Consider the following 17,731-nt stretch of genomic DNA (forward strand, 5'->3'; position numbering starts at 1 on the left):
ACACCATTTGACTGTTAGCTCTTGAGATCTGGGATTAGTCTTGCCTTTCTTTGTAGCTCCAGCTCTTACACTGTGCCTGGCACATAATAAGAGCTGGGTAAATTTGTGCTGATTCAAGGAGTCCTAATGGGGAATGACTACGGTTAACCAGAACTACAAGGTGAGGAGGCAGCAGGGGGAGGGAAGGGCAATGTCACAGGTAAGGTGAAGGTGAATGAAACATTTAATAATCTACAAGCAACTTGTTGAGCACCAGGGATCCGAAAAAAGGCAAAATTTTACAGTTCCTGCCCTCAAGGGGCTCCCAGTCTAGCGAGTGAGGAGGACAGCACGCCAACAAGTAAGTGTAGGATAAACTGCAGGTAATCTACAGAAGGAACGAGCTAGCCTTGAGGGGGGCTGGAAAAGGTAGGATGTTAGCTGGGACTAGGAACGTCGAGGAGGAAGGAGGAAGAGAAGGAGGAAGAGGAGGAGAAGGGAGAGGAAAAAGAGTGGGGGGGTGAGGAAGAGAAGAAGGGAGAGGGGAGGAGAAGGGAGAGGGGAGGAGAAGGGGGAGGAGGGGGAGGAGGGGGAGAAAGAAGGGGAGAAAAAAGGGAAGGGGAAGGGAGATGGAGAGAAGAGGGGAGGAGGAGGGAGAGAAAAGGGGAGAGAGGAGGAGAAGGGAAAGAGAGGAGGAGGAAGAGAAGAAGGGAGAGGGGAAGGGGGAAAGGAGGGGTGGGGGGCAGATGGTGGTAGAGGTAAGACGGCCAGCAAGCGTAACGTCCTGTGCAAACGCCACGAGACCGGCATCGGGGGTCTCCAGATACGTGGGTAGGAAGACTGGGGAAGGGACCAGCTTCTGGCAGGCTCATCCGTGAGCCCCCGCAGGTTACTGAGTCGGGGCACGCCAGGACTTGGTCGGACGCGCTGCCCTTTAGGAAGATCGCTCCCACGGACAAGCCGAGATCCAGGGAGGTCGAGTGGCCGAAGCCCACGGACGCTTCTGGAGGGAGGTCACCTCCCGGCGCTCTCCGCTCCCATGGCAACAGCCCACTCCGCCCCCCGCGCATCGTCCCCTGCCGCGAACCCTACCCCTCCGGGGGGCGTGGCTTCCTCGAGGAACGGTTGACCGACCAGGATGGCGGCGGAGAGTGCCTGGCGCGGGACCTCGCAGCAGTCGGGTGGGTAGCGGCCAGAGAAGTCTCCTGGACCTGCGCGGGCGTCGGACTACGGCCCCCAGGCTGGAAACGTGCTGTTTGTAGGCACGTGGGGTTGCCAAGCTTTCTTCACGTGACTGGGCGGGGATGGGGCCCCCGCAGCCAATGGCGGCCCGAGGGGGCGGTACCTGTGATGCGCCGGGGACCTATCAGGGAAAGGGGGCGTGCCGTGCGGGCTGGAGAGGAGAAGAGAGGGCTGGCCTGGGGGGAAGGAGGGTGTGGAAAGTGCTTGCCGGGCCCCGCCCCGTCTCCTGAAGCCGCCAAGCATCTACGGCCGCCGCCGCTGCCGCCGCTGCAGCCGCCGCAGTGGGCCATCGGGAGCGTTGAGCGCGGGGTGACGCTCCGCGACTGGCTGGAAGGTGAGCCCGGCGGGGACTCGGGCGGGGGCGCTGACGAAGCATCTTGGGGCAGTGGAGGCCGGGGGGCGGAAGGGTCTGGCCAGCGGAGGGCGGCTGCCGGCTCCCTGCGGCGCGCCCCCCCTCCCCCCGCCTCGTGCCAGGTAGCGGCGGGGGGAGGGGGGAGCCACGCGCGCTCCAGGACCGGCGCATCGGGGCATGCGCGCCCCCGTGGGGGGGGAGGTGAGAACGGAGCGCGCCCCGGGCAGGGGGAGGGGACAGTGCGAGCTCGTGGGCGGGGTGGGGGGGAGTCTCCGGGCTCTGGCAGCCCCCGGCGGGGGGGAGAGGGCAGGTGGGCAGGCCCGAGACCCCCCGCAGGTGGAGCGCGGGCCGGGGGGCGGCCCGACGCGGGGCTCGGGATGGGAAAGTTTGTGCGGGTCCCCGGGGCGGGGCCGAGCGGAGCCCCCCCTCACCGCCCCTCCCCCCTGCCCAGTTCCCGCTGCAGAAGGACCACCGCCCCGACCCACCATGGCCGACGAAATCGACTTCACCACCGGAGACGCCGGGGCTTCCAGCACGTACCCGATGCAGTGCTCGGCCCTGCGCAAGAACGGCTTCGTGGTGCTCAAGGGCCGGCCCTGCAAGATCGTGGAAATGTCAACTTCGAAGACGGGCAAGCATGGCCATGCCAAGGTGACCGCGCCCGCCCGCAGCCCCCAGCCGGGGTTCCTGGTCCTCAGAACCCTGGGACAGCCCCAGTGGTCTCCCAGGACCCCCGAGAGAAGCAGCCTCAGGCCGGGCTGGGCTGCTGACCAGCCGCCCGCAGCGTGGGGTCTGGGTTACGTCCGCTGTGCAGGGTCGGTGATGTTGGGAACCGATGCACTGTGATTCCATTCCTTTAGACAGCTCTCTTTGTCGATTCGTGCTGCATGCAGGCATTCGGGTTGTAGTCTGCTGGAGTTAGGAATCTTGCGGTCACACCCCTGGCGAGGACCGTTATTGGTTAAGCGGCTACTCTATTTCAGGCTGTGCTCAGCACTGGTGGGGTTACAAAGAAAGGAAAAAACAGTCCCTGCCCTCCAGGAGCAGTGTGCAAACAACTGTGTACAAACAAGAGCCCTATCTGTATGAGCTCAGGCAAGCCGCTCTTACTGCCCCTGTTCTAAATCTCTGAAATGAGGAGGTGTGGGTTAAAGGGTCTCCCAATACACTTTCAGCTCCAAATCTGTCACCCTCATTGGTCTCCCTGCCTCACATCTCTCCCCCCATCTATCTAATCTGCTTTCCAGAAAGTGCCGGAGTAATCTTCCAAAATCATAAGTCTGACCTTAGTCAGACTAAGTTCCTGCTTAGTAAGCACCTCCAGGATCAAACCCAAGGCCTGATGCCCACCAACCCTTTGAGCTTTCTCATCCATGAGACTCTTTCCATCATTCCTGAGGTCCACTCCTGCTACTCATCTGGTGCTAGTCCATCTCTCTGCACTTTGCACAGTCTGCTACCCTGCCTCTTTGCTCACTTTACCTCCTCCTTCACCATCTTTGAAGCTTTAGAGTTCAACTCAGGAAGTCATCTCCAACAGGAAGCCTTCTCCTATCCCACCCCACCTCCACCCCATCTGCCAGTGCCTGTCCTCCAAGATCAACTTGTATTTCTTTTGTGTTTACTGTATCCTCTGATGGAACTTAAACTCCTTGAGTGCCAGGACAGTTGCATTTTTGTCATAGTATCTTTATTGCCCAGCTGGGGTTTGGCAGGTGGGGGCTCTCATTTTTTTTCTTAAAGACAAGACCATATCTCCTCTTTGAGAGAAGGAGAATTTCAAACAGTGAAATTGGTATTTTGCTCTTAAAGTAAGTTAGGCGTTAGACTGGGCAAAAATTAAACTGGCTTCCCTTTATGTGTTAGGTTCACCTGGTTGGAATTGATATTTTCACGGGCAAAAAATATGAAGATATTTGCCCTTCTACTCACAACATGGATGTTCCAAATATCAAGAGAAATGACTATCAAGTAAGTAATTTCCTCTCAATAGATTTTTTTCATTAAATATACGTGGTTTACAAGTCATATAAGCCAGAGTACTTTCATTTATCTCTTACTTCTAAATGAGAAGGGAATATAAGAAAAGTATCCACTGTAGACACTAGAAGGGAGAGTGATTTTCATCTTTCTGCAGTAGAGTTAATATTCACTATTTTTAAAAATTGTTTTCACTTTGTAAAAAGTTGAATTGTCATTTTAAAACATTATTTAATGATCTACAGAACAAGTGATGATTGCACATGAAATGGTTTCTTGAAGTGAGTCTAAAGTTTCATAAAGTTAATGAAACTGCCACTTTATGCTTGCTACAAAAAGTCCAAATTTCAGAGAACAAGGGAACAAGTTCCCTTCCACTTGAGATGCTTTCTTTTTGATCTGGTTGGCTAATCACAAGTGCAAATCTTCAAGTAGAAGTTGGCCTCACATTGGGCTAAGTTTCATGCCAGCCAAGGTTATATATTAACACAAATGGATGTTTTATACTTAGCTAGATGAAAAAATGTTAGAACCTTGTAAAACATAAGGTTGGAGGAAATAGTCACCAAAGACCCATAGGTACAAAAATATTTATAGCAGCACTTTTCATGATGGCAAAGAGTTGGAAACTGAGAGGGGAAGCCTGTCAGTGGGGGAATGGCTGAGCCAGTTATAGCATATAAGTGTGAATGGAGTACTCTGATGCTATTAGAAAGGACGAAAGGGATCAGAAAAACCGGGGAAGACTTATTTGAACTGATGCAAAACAAAGTGAGCAGAACTAGAACATTGTATACACAGTGACACCAGTATTGTAAAGATAACCAACTTTGAATGACTTAGCAACTGTGACCAATGCAAAGATCCACAGCAATCCCAAAGGACTCATAAAGAAACATGCTATCCAGCCTCTGGAGAGAACTGCTGAACTCAGAGCAGGTGGAAGCATACTTTTTTCCTTTTTCTTAGTATTTTTTTTCTTTTGGAATATGACTAATGCAAAAATATGCTGTGTGTGACTTCATATGTATAATGAGTATTATTTTCACTTCTCAATGGGTGGGGGAAGGAGGGAGAGAGGGAAAGAATTTGAAACAGAAAATAAAAAATAAAATTGAATTTTAAAAAAGGAAGAAGCTAGACAATTAATAAATTTTCCTAAAAGTTGGTAAAGACTAGATCATTGTGTTTTATCATATTGCCTTTTTTTATCTGAAAAGATTATTTTTTAAAAAGAAAGTCTCACAGGGTGAAAGGGAATGAAGACAGTAGTTTAACAGCATCATGTAGTTTGAGTCTTTACCTCATACTATTCATTGGCCATTTTGTAACTGGTAACATGAACAGTTATGCTCTTGGATTTCAATTCCAATTACACATTTAATTCTAACACTTAGTCCTAGTGTTTGCTCCTTTGGGAACCATTAAAAGCCAAACATGACTGACCTAAAAGAATGTACACTTGGTCAAGGTACTTTATATATAGTCTTTTTGAGCCTGTGCTTCCTAGAGAGTTTTTAAATACCACACGTGGCCATGTTACTTCACTTTCGTATTAGTGAATATCAAAGTGAATTAGTGAATATCAAAGAGGGAGATAGACATATAAGAATGCTGATTATATTACATAGAGGGAAATCTAAATTCAGATTGTTAGATTCACTGACTTCCACTTAGAATGTAATTGCTTGGTATACCTTTCCAGGGTATCATTATACACACGTGAATATTTAGTGTGACAAGGACATAATCTAGAAAAGAACACTAAAAGAGGAAGAAAGTTTATTTTCTTTACCAAACTTAGTCATTCATCCCTCCGGTTCACCCGTAAATGGTGCTGACAGTTGTGTGTACATTTTGCTTTTATTTCAAATGAGGTCAGTTCAACAGATTTACAAGCTCCTGCTGTGTGAGGAGAGAGAACTGTGCAGGTGCTTTGTTTAGGGCGATGTAAAGTTAGATTACGGGTGGTCTTTATCCTTTCAAAGCCTGTAGTCCAGGGTGGGAGGGGCAACATGAAGGGGGAGAAGGAGATAAGGTATGGCTACAGATAGAGATGAGGTCAATATCTAATAATAAAATGTTACATGGTGGTACATTAGGAACAAAGCAAAGCACTCGGTGAAGACCAAGGCAGAATCTGGTTGAAGAATAGGGGAATGGGGAAGACTTCATCAAGGAGGCGACATAACTTGAGTAGACATTTAGAAGGGAACAATTATTTGCTTGTTTATTTATCGTAAGAGTTGGGTGGGAAGAGGAGAATGAATAGCATCAGTACAGACTACTAGTAATGACAGGAATCCTCCAATCACTGAAGAGAAAGAGCAAAGGTTAACAAAGTTTAGTACTGGTTGTGTTGGTGTTTATTGATAGGGCAGCATAGGGTGCTCCTTTCTGTTACTTTACATCCATTCTGGAGCTCAATGGAAGATGTTGATCTTTAGAAATCCTTCTGCCCTGATCAACAGGTGTTTAGCCACACTGTCATCTTTATTAACCCGTGGTTCACTTTTTTTTTTTTTTTTTTTTTGGTGAAGCAGTTGGGGTTAAGTCGCTTGCGCAGAGTCACACAGCTAGTGAGTGTTAGATGTCTGAGGGCAGATTTGAACTCGGGTCCTCCTGACTCCAGGGCCGTGTGTTCCAGCCACGGGGGCAGCTAGGTGGCACGGTGGTTCACTTTCATAGGAAGTCCTTGTAACACATTCAGTTAAAAATGTCGGTCCCAGTGTTGTAGTTTGGTTGAAAATGAAGAGTCTTGTTCTTTCTGTGCCCTCCTTTTGAAGCCTACAGAATTCTACACTTCCTTATTAGAGGATTACATTTTGTATCTAATCTATCTTGGTATTTTCCTCAGTGATTAGTGCAGGCCTTTGTATGTGGTTGTTCCAGCAGTATCTGTTCAGTTAACTATATCTTTATGCTCTTTCCACGAAGTGAGAAATACCTGTCCATTTCAGTAATTGAAAAGTAGATTTAAGCTTCATGTTTATTATGATGTCCTTTGTCTGTTCTTCCTTCTGTTTGGTCCGAAGCTACCATGTGAAAAGATTGCTAGTTGCTTCGAATTCTGTTTTTAAGAAATAGATTTCATTCATATATTTTGTTTTTACATAGCTCTTGGTATCCTCCCTACCCCTCCCAGGGAACCATTACTTATAACCAGTGATTTTGTTTTTAAAAGGAAGAAGAAGTTAACACAAACCACAGAACCATTCAGCATATAGAAGCAGTCTGTTATAAACTTGTACCGCACCTATGGGTCCCCAACTCTGCAGAAGAGCAGAGGACGTCTTTTCTCACAGCTCTTTGGGGAGCCGTTTAGTCATCATCATTTAACAAAATTTGGTTTCAGTCCTTCTGCTGTTGTTCTTTCTACATATGCCATGTTAGTCATTGTACGTTGTTTTCTGACTCTGTTTACTTCACTTTGCATGAGATCGTAGAAGTCTTTTCATCTTCCTCTCCATTCATCACACTCATTGTTTCTTATGGCGCAGTTATATTCTATTACGTTCAGAAACTGCAATTTATTTATCTATCTCACAATTGATGGGTGACTAGTTTCTTTCCGGTTTTGTACTACCCCCAAAAGTGATGCTGTTAATATTTTGGTGTAGATGGAGCTTCCTTTTTGCGAGTGCAGTGGGATCTCTGGGTGAACAGATAGGAACATTTTAGTCATTTTATTTGCATAATTCTAAAGTGCTTTCTAGAGTGGTTTCTACCAATTCACAACCCCATCAACAATGCATTAGTGTATCTGTCTTTCCTGAACTCCTCAAACATTTGATCTTGTTGCTATCTTTACCAGTTTGTTGGAGGTGTGGTAAAACCTCAGGGTTGTTTCAATGTGCATTTCTCTTATTAGTAATGTTGAATATCATTTTATATACATATATATGTTGTTTATAGTTTGTTATTTTTCTGGTGATAATTGTTCATGTTGTTTGACTACTTCTGTATTGGTAAAATGGCTTTTGATCTTTCTCTTAGATGTAAAAACATGTTACGTGTTTCTGCTATATGTCTTGGATACCAAACTTGTTCATCATATATATTTGATACAGATTTTTTTCCCAGTCAACCGTTTTTCCTTATCCTAGATATGTTAATATTGTTTCTGCAAAAACTTTTCAATTTCACATAATAAAATTATCTGTTTTATTGTTTGTAATTGCCTATATCCGTTGTTTGGTTAAAAATCCACTCCATAAATATGAAAAGTATATCATCTTTTTGATCTAATCATTTAATTATATGATGGATCTATTTTGAATTCCTATTATAACATGTTGACCTAAGGGTAATTTCTACCAGATTGCTGTCTAATTTTCAGGTTTATCAAATGGGTTATTGAGTTGAGTTATTTATAATTCTTCCTTGTTTAATTTGTTCCCATGATCTGCTTTTCTCTTTTATTAATTGTGTCAAATGATTTTGATGATTTCTGCTTTATGATATTGTTTGAGGTCTGGAAGTGCTTATTCTTCCTTCATTCCTATCTTTTCCCCAAATGTATTCCATGATGCTGGAGTTTTTGTTCCCCCCAATAAATTGTTATTATTTTGTCTAGCTCTATGAAGTCTTCCTTTGGTAGTATGTATAATTAACTGATTATTGGAAGGTAGCTCTTCTACTAGCTTGTATAGCTTGGAAGAGAATTGCTAATTGCTGTGGATTTTCTGTAGAAATGATATGAAATGTAGCACTATGTTCAAATCTAAAAACTGTCCCTGTGGCCTTGGACAAGTTATTTAATCTGAGTCTTGGTTCTTTCATCTGAGGATGAGCATAGTGAGCTGGTCATCTCCAAACCAGCATCCTTCTCTCTTACTATTAGAGTGGCCCATGGTCCATTCTCATCTGTTGTGGCGTCCTGATTCTAAATAGATTTAAGAGTCAGCCATATCATTTTTGTATTGTGCAATAGCACAATGTGTGCTGGGTGTTTTGTGTGTTTCCAAACTTCGTTGTTAGAGCTATTTTTTTAATCACTGTGACTCATTGAATTATACTACAGGTTAATCTTGTGTAGGCCTTGAAGCTTTACCTGATGACTTCTTGTGAGCTAGTCATCTAGGTTTAAGGATGTGCTCGTGGAAGGGGAACAGCACAGAAGTAGAAAAAAAGTGATTATCTTTAAATTATGTGTAGTTGTTTTTTGTTAGGGAAAGCTCTTGATGTATTGATGATCAGGAAGGGCATCAAAGTCAATGTCACCTTTCTATGCTCCGAGGTTTGGTCATGTAGTCTGTGTTCTGTAGCTCAGTATTACTTTTGATCAGGCTCCAGGAAAACTGGCTCAAACCCATGACACTAATTTGTATCCGAAAGTTCATTAATAGTTGAGACAGCCCATTTAATGGTTCACAATGGAAAATAGCACTTTCTAATAAAGAAGTGTACTTAAGCAAACAAATGAAGATGGCCAGGCTGCTGGAGATCTGAACAAAGGTGGGGCATGTGGGGATGGTCTCAATACTTGCTCCCAGCACTGCAGGCTGTCAGCCCCTTCCCACCAGAGAGACGCTGCCCCCAGTTTGATCCTCACAATTCTCCCTTGTTCTTTCATTCTTCAGATTGCATCAAGGAGAGAAGCTCTTGTAGAAGCAGTTGTTTTCTTTTAAAATGTTTTAACAAAATACTTTATCTCCCGGAGCTGTTGGCCAGGGTAGGAAAATATATTGCCACCTCCCAAATGTGATCTCCTTTCTCCTCTAACTGCAGGCCATGTTTTCACAGGTCATTGTGCCACCTGACCATAAGAAACCTGAAATTCTTGAATAGACTAAAGCAGCCAGAAGGCCTGCAGACAGCAAGGGCTTCTCTCCCAAAGCATCCAGCCCGTGGTGTTTGGCTTTGCTTTTCATTCCCCTGTAGGAGCTGTTCAAAGGTGTATCAGGCACTCAGTTGTAGATCTCTTTGGAAGGCTGGTGTGGTGGAAAGCCCCCGCCACCATTGCCTCCTTTTGAAAACGTGCTAGTTTTTGTTACGGAAGGGTAAGAACAGGCAGCTTAGGTCACACCGTTGCTTGTGGGCATTCCCTGTTCCTGCGCTGTGTACAGTGCTCATTGGGGTAGATTGTTCTTTCTGTCCTGCAGGAGGATCTGAGCTTCTCCCCAATGTCTGCCTCCTCCATCAGGTCAGTCTGCTGGCTCAGCTATTTTTTGTGGCAGCCAATCTCTAGGCTGAAATTTATAGTTGCTAGCAGTAATATGAAGACTATAAAAGATAACTTGGGTCATGCTTGTAGTTTTTGCCTCTTTCTTAACAATTTAAGAACTTGAAAGTGGGGAGGGAGATGATTTTTCCCTTAGAAGTAATAAAGTGCCTTCACCTTTATTACAGCTGATTTGCATTCAGGATGGTTACCTATCCCTACTGACAGAAACTGGTGAAGTTCGTGAGGATCTTAAGGTTCCAGAAGGTGAACTGGGCAAAGAAATCGAAGGAAAATACAATGCGGGTGAAGACGTGCAGGTAAAGATATAATGGAGTATTATTTTTGTGAGGTTTTTGAAATGAGGGGTTTTTTTAAAGGCAATTCTATACAAACTGACTGTAAGGATTGGTGTATTCTTGGTTTATTTGTATTAAAAAAAAAGTCTTTTAATCCTCAGTAACCTGAAGCTCACCACTGCAGTCCTCCTCAGCTGTCTAATTTTTGCATAGAGGTCATCCTAGGGCACACTCATGCTGCTCCTACAGAGAAATGGCCTTGGGCCTAGGCCCATCAGTGACCTAGAGGGTCTTGAATCAGACTATTCTGGCTAAGACAAGGAGGTTCTTCATTAGAAAGAAGGTTAGCCACCCGGGGACAAAACTTTTGGCTGTAGTACCTTAGGAAGATTGTGTTCTGGGGTGCTGACATGAAAAAGTGCTGAAGAATAATTTGATATGATGAGATTATAAAGCTTAATTTTTTTCTCAATATTTTTATTTTTCCTGAAAATTAAATGGGTCTCTGGAAAACAACTTGCTTTCAATCTCTTTAGAAACAAGTTGGCTATTTGTTGCTGTTCCCTATTTCTTTACGAGAAAGCTTTTAAAAACTGGATAGTTTGCTGCCAAATACAAAATACAATTTAGAGCTTTGGTATATCTAATAGGTTTTAAGGACTGGAAGAGAATATGCTTTAAGCATCAAGATGACTGGTTCTCCCTCGAATTTAGTCTCAGATAACAAGATTTAGAGGTGGAAGGGACCACCCCCTCATTTTACAGCTGAGGAAACTGATCCCTCAAAAAGTAGAATGACTTGTTCTGACCTGCCCCCCAAAGTAGCTGGTGGATCCTTCTGCCCAGTCCCCACCTCTTAGCAGCTCTTCGTTGGAAAGCTTGGGACTGCCTTGAAAAGTCTCCTAAGAAGAAGACACCATTTCTGCAGTTTACTTCTCCAAAGTCAGTTCTTGGGTGTGGAAAAAAATCAACTCTCAAATGCTCTTAGGCTGTTTTGTCGGTGACAGGTGACTGAGGTTCACTGTTACTTCACAAACCACCAGCAGCTCTGATCTGCCTGTGTTTCTGTCCTTCCAGGTCTCTGTCATGTGTGCAATGAGTGAAGAGTGTGCTGTAGCCATAAAGCCCTGCAAATAAAGGAACCCTCAGGCTCGAGCAGACCGCTCAGGGCTGGCTAACCCAGGTCTTCCCTTCGGTTCTTACTGTCACCAAAGCTCTGGCCTTCCCAGCAGTCTCATGCCTTTTGTTGGTTTGAGTTTTTTTGTTTTGTTTTGTTTTGTTTTTTCAGAATAGTACTGGATTCTAGATTAGTTTTGAAGACAACTGGCAATTTAAAAAAAATCGCTTAGATTTGTAATTCTCCACATATTTTGTAGATCTGTTTCATTCAGCATTCCTGATAGCTGTTAGTTTATGGGTCCAAGAAACTCAGTAAGATTCTTTTCAGCAGGCATGTTATAATTTGCTTGAGCAAATAGTTTGAGCTTTAGTTTGATGGAAGATAAACCAAGGTTATAAATGAAATATTGTAGTTTTGAAATATCAGATGTTGGTGAAATTAATGCAGCCTAATTCCAGACTTATTAACTTAAAATAAGAAAGTCTTACGGAATGAAATAATCACAGTTTAGAACCATGTGTGTCAAGCACAGTTATTAAGAGACAAAAAAATACAGTGATTCCAAATTGCCGGTTGCCTTTCAAAAGTTCAAATGGCCATGTGCAACTAACTGTATTACCTCTGTACTACTCTTCTTTGTCACCTTTTTGGCCTACTTCTTATAATCCTACTTTGTTGTGTCAAAGCCCTGCTTATGGTCAAGGAGGCACATTCAGAATGTTGGGTAAATGTTGTTACAAAGCTGGGTTATAAAAGGGGGCGGAGGGAGTAAATTAAAGCTGGAGATTTTCACACGAGGCCTTTGTCTTCAGAATGAAAAGTAGAAAAATGCCATTAGAGTTGGCTTTTTCTTTTAGCTCTCTTTTTCTGGAAATGTTATTAAAAGGGGCAACCAGCTCCCTAAGATAATGTTTGCAGAACTCATGCGTTCAGTAAATGCTTGGCTTCTAACAGAATTTTGGGCACTTTAAAACAGAATTTTGGGCATGGTAACTTTTGTCAAACAAGATGCCAGAACTTGTTTTAAACTTAATATGAAAAAATTGATTGTCTTCTGCTACTGACATTTTGCACATTTCTCCAAACAAAATTAGATTCATGGATCAAATATAGATTTGCCTATGTTAATTTTTTAATGCAGTCATACCATATATGTTCTAGTTTGCTGTCATCTACCACTTCTGTAGTGACTTTTTTTTTTTACTGAATGTTGTGTGATTTAACTCAGAAACAGGTCAAAAACCTAACTAGAAAAGAGCTGTAGGACCAGAACAGCGGTTTAGCTTGAGGTAAGATGATTACCTTGTGCCCCATTTTCCATAGTGTCCATTGGTTTAGTCTTGGACTTGTTGCCAGCATTTGGGACTCTTTTTAGAGATGATGGGGGAGGGAGGCCAGGGGAATTAAATTCACGAGTGATTTGTGAATCAGAGTTCATCTTCCAGACTGATTCTGTGACATCCCTCCTCTCCTGTGCCCTCATTCTGTCCTCACCTTCTTCCTCCCCTCAAAAACCCTGTTTTTGTCCTTTAGCATCTGTGTAGGCTCTGCTGCTGCTTCATCTGACCCAAGAAACTTGGGGGGGAAAGCACCAAGATTCCATTTCAGATGCAGTTATTTTCCAAATTGTTTGAGGCATGTAATTTCCATTTCACTTGCTCCATTTTGCATATTTTTAAGAAATCCTCTTCATGAATTCTGCCCATCCATTTCAAGACACAGCAAACAGAAAGTTAGCAGACGTGCAGAGAAGGAACCTGGATGGCCCAAGGAATCTTGAACCTTGTGGCCAAAACCATACAGGAGCTTCAGTTTTGTTTCTCTGGCCAGGGCACAGCTAAGTGTTGCTGCTTAATTCTTCCTGGTGTTGTTTTCAGCACTTCAACAGCCACTCCGTGCTTCTGTCTACAACTTTATGAATTTGCAGCTAGTTCACTGTAGAGAAAACTGGTAAGTGATCAAACATGCTCAGTCAGTGTAGAAAATCAGCTAGTTTAGCACAAATTCTAAGCTGGCATGCCCTAGTTTTTTCTGACATGTTAAACTTCACCTCGGTATATTTCTAATGGCAATGTAAGGGTGAAAAAGTCACACCCCCCTGTATTCCTAACTTAGTGTCTTGAATGGCAAAAGCTCTATTTATACAGCTAATATTTAGTTTTTAATATAATACTTCCTTGAAGTATTCTCTCTAAAAATACTTTTTACTGTTTTGTGTATAATCTGTGTGGCTGTTTTGAAGACATTAGGACCATCTATTTCCATGTATCCCTTGATAGAGAAGAGACTCTATAAAGTAGGTATTTCATTATTTGATGAAGTTGCCTCTGTTTGAAAGAGGGCAGGGACCATGATTTTTAACTGAAGGAGCAGAAATGATTGTCTTTCTTTGAAATGAGAAATATATTGATGATAGTTCTTAATTCTGCTTAGTATTGTTGCAGTACTGGCAGCATATGGTTAAAAATCTCATTTTCCCACGTGCAGAATATCAAACACCATGTTGACAGTTTACACAGTGTGTGGTATAGCCTGTGTGTCTCTAGATATTTTATCAGTTTGTTTTACAGTATTAACCAGTGAGCTCAATAAATTTAAGGTGAATGTTTCCTCATGTAGCAAACTAGGTGATAACTTTTTTTAATCATACTTTATTTTTTGCTTAAAATTTTTGTAGGATTACCTGTGGAGCCGTTGAAACTATTGCTATCCAATGTAGCATTTGCATCATAAATATAATTGTGATGCCTCTTTCTCCCACTCCCAAGAGCATCATCAAATCCAAGATTGTTACTAACACAACATTCTTTTTTTCATTTGTAGCACTAATTTTTAAATGAACACCCTACACTCCCAATCAACTGTTGTTGCCAGGGCGCAGTGTCAATAAAACGTTAATAGATGCTGTAATAAAGCAAAATTGTGTAGGCTATAAAGTTATGGATATATTGTCCTTTTGAAAGTTGCCATTTTTATGGCCCAATATATGTGTGTAGATACATTCACACACATAGCCTTGTGTATTTTGTTCTTTTTGAAGTTTTTCCAACTCTCTAAAGTACTGTAGTCTGTTAGTGCCTCAATGTTGGTAAATTCTCCTTTGTAGCCTTTCCAGTCCTTGTCTGTGTTTTGGATCTTGATGGTTTCTCAACTGGAATATTTCTAGTTGGAGCGTATTTGGAATGCATTGTTCTCAGGGCTCTTTTGGCTAAGTTGAAATTAGCTGATGGTTAGTTATTTTATAGTAACTGCAGGTACATTGCAGAATCTCCCTAAATCAAAATCTCTTTTGTGTGTTCATGGTGTGCTGTAACTATTTGACCTTAGGAAGGAATCCCATTTGGGATGGTGGCAGTCACTGCATTGGAACCTCATCTCTAGAATGGAATTCGATACATGGGGATTCTGCCTTGGATCCTCTCCAAGGAAGTTTACTTAGTACCGAGAGCACTTAATTATGAGGGAGATCCATCTGTAGTATAGATTCCAAAGCTCTTGTGTTGAGTGACTTTGAGATTAGAGCTGTTGGATTGAGGGGTGATTTAGAAAGCAGCCTCTAAATTTAGCTTGTTCTTCTGAGGATAAGTAAGACAATAGCTTTATCCTTCAGTACTTTTAGGAGATACTTATAACCTATCAAGGCAAATTTAAGTGCCTCAAAAATGCTGTGCTTTCTAATGAGCACGTTTCCCATCGTGTGGAGGATGCACATAGCTCAGAGCTGTACTAGAAATGAAAGTTCTCTCACTCACACAAAGTTCCCAAAGCTTTGCTTTCATATTGGGGAGCTTAGATCTCAGGCAGATTTTTGAGGGCATCACTGGGAATATCAAGTATGGGGACTGCCTTGCCTTATAAAGCTATCAAGTTCATTCATGAATTCTCTTGTTAACAACTATGTTTGGGGCTGCTAAGGGTGGTTCTGTGGGTTGTGGTTAATATCCATCATAAATAAGATGCACTCAGGTTAAGAACAGAATGCTTGCTATAAATCTGTACTAATAAGATAGCTTCGTGCTTGAAAATTATTCATTCTGTTTCATCATGTATTCATAAATGTAATTTGCAGAGAGCCAGAAGGAGATACTAGTTAAAAGGACTGAATAAATACAGTAACATTTTGCTAGTAACAAACAGTTGTTTGTCTTAGAAGAAATGAATCTTGGCTTTGAACTGGATACATCAGTGTGCTTTAGATACATCCTAAGATGCTTTCAGTATCACAAGGTCATCAGGACGAAGATCATAATTGTACATTTTACGTTTCACCAATAATTGCAAATGTTAGTGTTTTCGTTAAACTCACAAAAAATTGTTGAAATCCTTTGAAATATAGGTGGTGAACTCATTAACTATCATTTTATATCTATACTGTTGTTCCATTTTTACTTTTTTAAGTTATGACAAGTTAAAAATAAAGCATAACTGAAGGTTTGTTTTCTTGGTGTATACTTTGTTCCTTCTTGATTAATATATACCTCCCAACTTTAAAACCGTTCAACCTAAGGGCTGGTTATAGAAGTTGAAATGAAATAATACTTACATCGTTGTCAAATAGTAAAATTCAAACTCAGAGCACATATTTTACACTGACTTTCAGGTGCTGTTTTTACTTTGTGGCCATAATTGAAGGTGTCCTAGCAGTTATAAATGGATCTCCTGAAATGCCCTTCCTCTTTTTAGAATCCTTGAGCTCCTCCATGACCCAGGCAGCTCTGGTGTCCCCTTCAGCTTGAGACCTTTCCTGATGTCCCCGACGTTGTTAGTGCTCGTCGCTCGACAGATCGTCACTTACACACTTAACCTGTTCACACATTCCCCCTCCGTCTTGCGCAGAGTGGGCATCAGGCCAGATCTCTGTATGACACCACTAACACTGAAAAAATAGGGATGTTTTCCCTGAACAATTTTTCCTACAGCTACAACAGTGGCTCTATTAACTTTTTTAATGCTTGACAAAGGATACATATGCTGAAAGGGGATGTGATGCTGTAATTGTAAGCTTCAGGCATAATCTTTAGCTTCAGTTTTGTCTCCCATCCTATGGACATTTTCCTATGTGTTTTCTGGCAACTTTAGCCAAACAGCATGTTGATCAGTTACTTAGATAAATCATATACACTCTAAACAAAACTATTTGTGCATACACTCTTTGCCAGTTTCTAAGCTTTAACAAAAATGTTGTCAAAAGTGATCTTACAGAGAAAGTTAAAAATAGTTATAAAATACTGCATTCGCAATGGTGGATGAAAAATCTGAGCCTCATCATGCAGTGTATTTTTGGATAAAACCCTTCCTTAGAAAAGGGAGGGCAGGAAGAGTAGAGTCTTCAAAATGGCAGTTTCTAAGAAAACTGAAAAAGGATTTAATTCTGATATGAACATCAGTATCATAAGTACCCACCATCCCCAAAAGTGTTCTAAATCTATTGATTCTGGAGTTTTTGTAAGCCCAGAAAGACCTTCTGAAATGAGCACTCCAAGTTTAGTTGCATTTTGTTTGTGATCTAAATGTGGTCTTTGGGAAGGACCTCTCCATTGCCAACCTGTTGTCACCTGCTTGACAATGAGATAATAATCTTAGGGTAAATTTATGTTTGCTTAAAAAAATAATGTAGCAACCTAATGCAGTTACACCTTCTAATTCAGTTTTATGCAAGATTGGACTACTAACAGATTTCTACCCTTTTCACATATCTGTTGGATTATTTAAATTTATTTCACATTTTGAAACTAAGAAAATGGATTGGGTAATTTATAAACTCAGAAAATCCTGTGTCTTTTGCAATATTGACCATTCAAAAAGTAATTTTTCGTTAAAAGGTAAGCAGTGTACTTCAATTATTTCAGCAAAGCTTAGAAAGAATTTAGTCTCTTATTTATAAAGTATAAAGTATTAATACAGGTAATAAATGACTCCTCAAAACGTTAGAAAGCTAAAACCATTTGCTTTTCTATTCATCACTGCTTTTAGAGCATAGTTTCAACTTAGAGCATTTAGAAAAATAAAAAAAGTATTTAAACTTAGGTATAGAATTCTATGGTGAATTATTTCCTTTCATTGTGTGTATATAGCTCCCCATTTAAATTTTTTTGGAATTTATTAATATGTGGATTTTTCCGTTCACCAACTGTTAATTCTTAGCGCATAATAATTACAGAAAAGCGACTGATTCTCATTTGTTTTATACTGAAGATAAAATCATGAGGAAATTAACATACTGAATTTTAATGCTACTTAAAATTTCCAAATGTGATCCTCTTAAGGCTGAGTGTGATCTTTGGAGTAGTCTGGTAAAAGCCTGGAATCAAAGGTGAGGATTCTGGCTCTCTTCTTTAGAATTATAAGACCCCAAAAAGTAGAGGTTGATGTGGTCAGAGCAGCAGTGATTGACAGCAAAAACAAACTTCTATGACAGTGTCATTAGGCATCAAGTGGGCCGCATGCTGCCTGCCAGCAGAGGAACTGCAGAGTCAAAGAAGCCACACCAGGCCTGAATGACATCAGGGATATTAAGAGGGGAGAGGAGATGGGCAGGTTTGGCAAACATTGTGAAAAACAGAGGCTAATGACACACTAACAGAGACTAGCAGAGT

At 42.0% G+C, this 17,731-nt stretch overlaps 1 protein-coding gene across 1 annotated transcript; it reads left to right on the forward strand.

Moving 5' to 3' along the window:
* Positions 1-1,505: 1,505 nt before the first annotated feature.
* On the forward strand, positions 1,506-15,510 carry EIF5A2 (eukaryotic translation initiation factor 5A2). The gene is made up of 5 exons (XM_027875935.1): positions 1,506-1,555; positions 2,025-2,224; positions 3,440-3,544; positions 9,905-10,036; positions 11,093-15,510. Exons 2-5 carry the CDS (start codon positions 2,060-2,062, stop codon positions 11,150-11,152), a joined length of 462 nt encoding a protein of 153 aa, XP_027731736.1. The 5' UTR covers positions 1,506-1,555; positions 2,025-2,059; the 3' UTR covers positions 11,153-15,510.
* Positions 15,511-17,731: the final 2,221 nt, after the last annotated feature.

This window comes from Vombatus ursinus, unplaced genomic scaffold, assembly GCF_900497805.2.
Source record: "Vombatus ursinus unplaced genomic scaffold, bare-nosed wombat genome assembly UNPS02014810.1, whole genome shotgun sequence".
NCBI lineage: Eukaryota > Metazoa > Chordata > Mammalia > Diprotodontia > Vombatidae > Vombatus > Vombatus ursinus.

What these genes read in the sequence shown, in the direction of transcription:
- EIF5A2 (XM_027875935.1), top strand. Translation starts at nt 2,060, where the DNA reads ATGGCCGACGAAATCGACTTCACCACCGGAGACGCCGGGGCTTCCAGC. An exon ending in TCAAGAGAAATGACTATCAA is followed by an intron (nt 3,545 to 9,904) that starts GTAAGTAATTTC and finishes CCTTTATTACAG; the next exon opens with CTGATTTGCATTCAGGATGG. An exon ending in ATGCGGGTGAAGACGTGCAG is followed by an intron (nt 10,037 to 11,092) that starts GTAAAGATATAA and finishes CTGTCCTTCCAG; the next exon opens with GTCTCTGTCATGTGTGCAAT.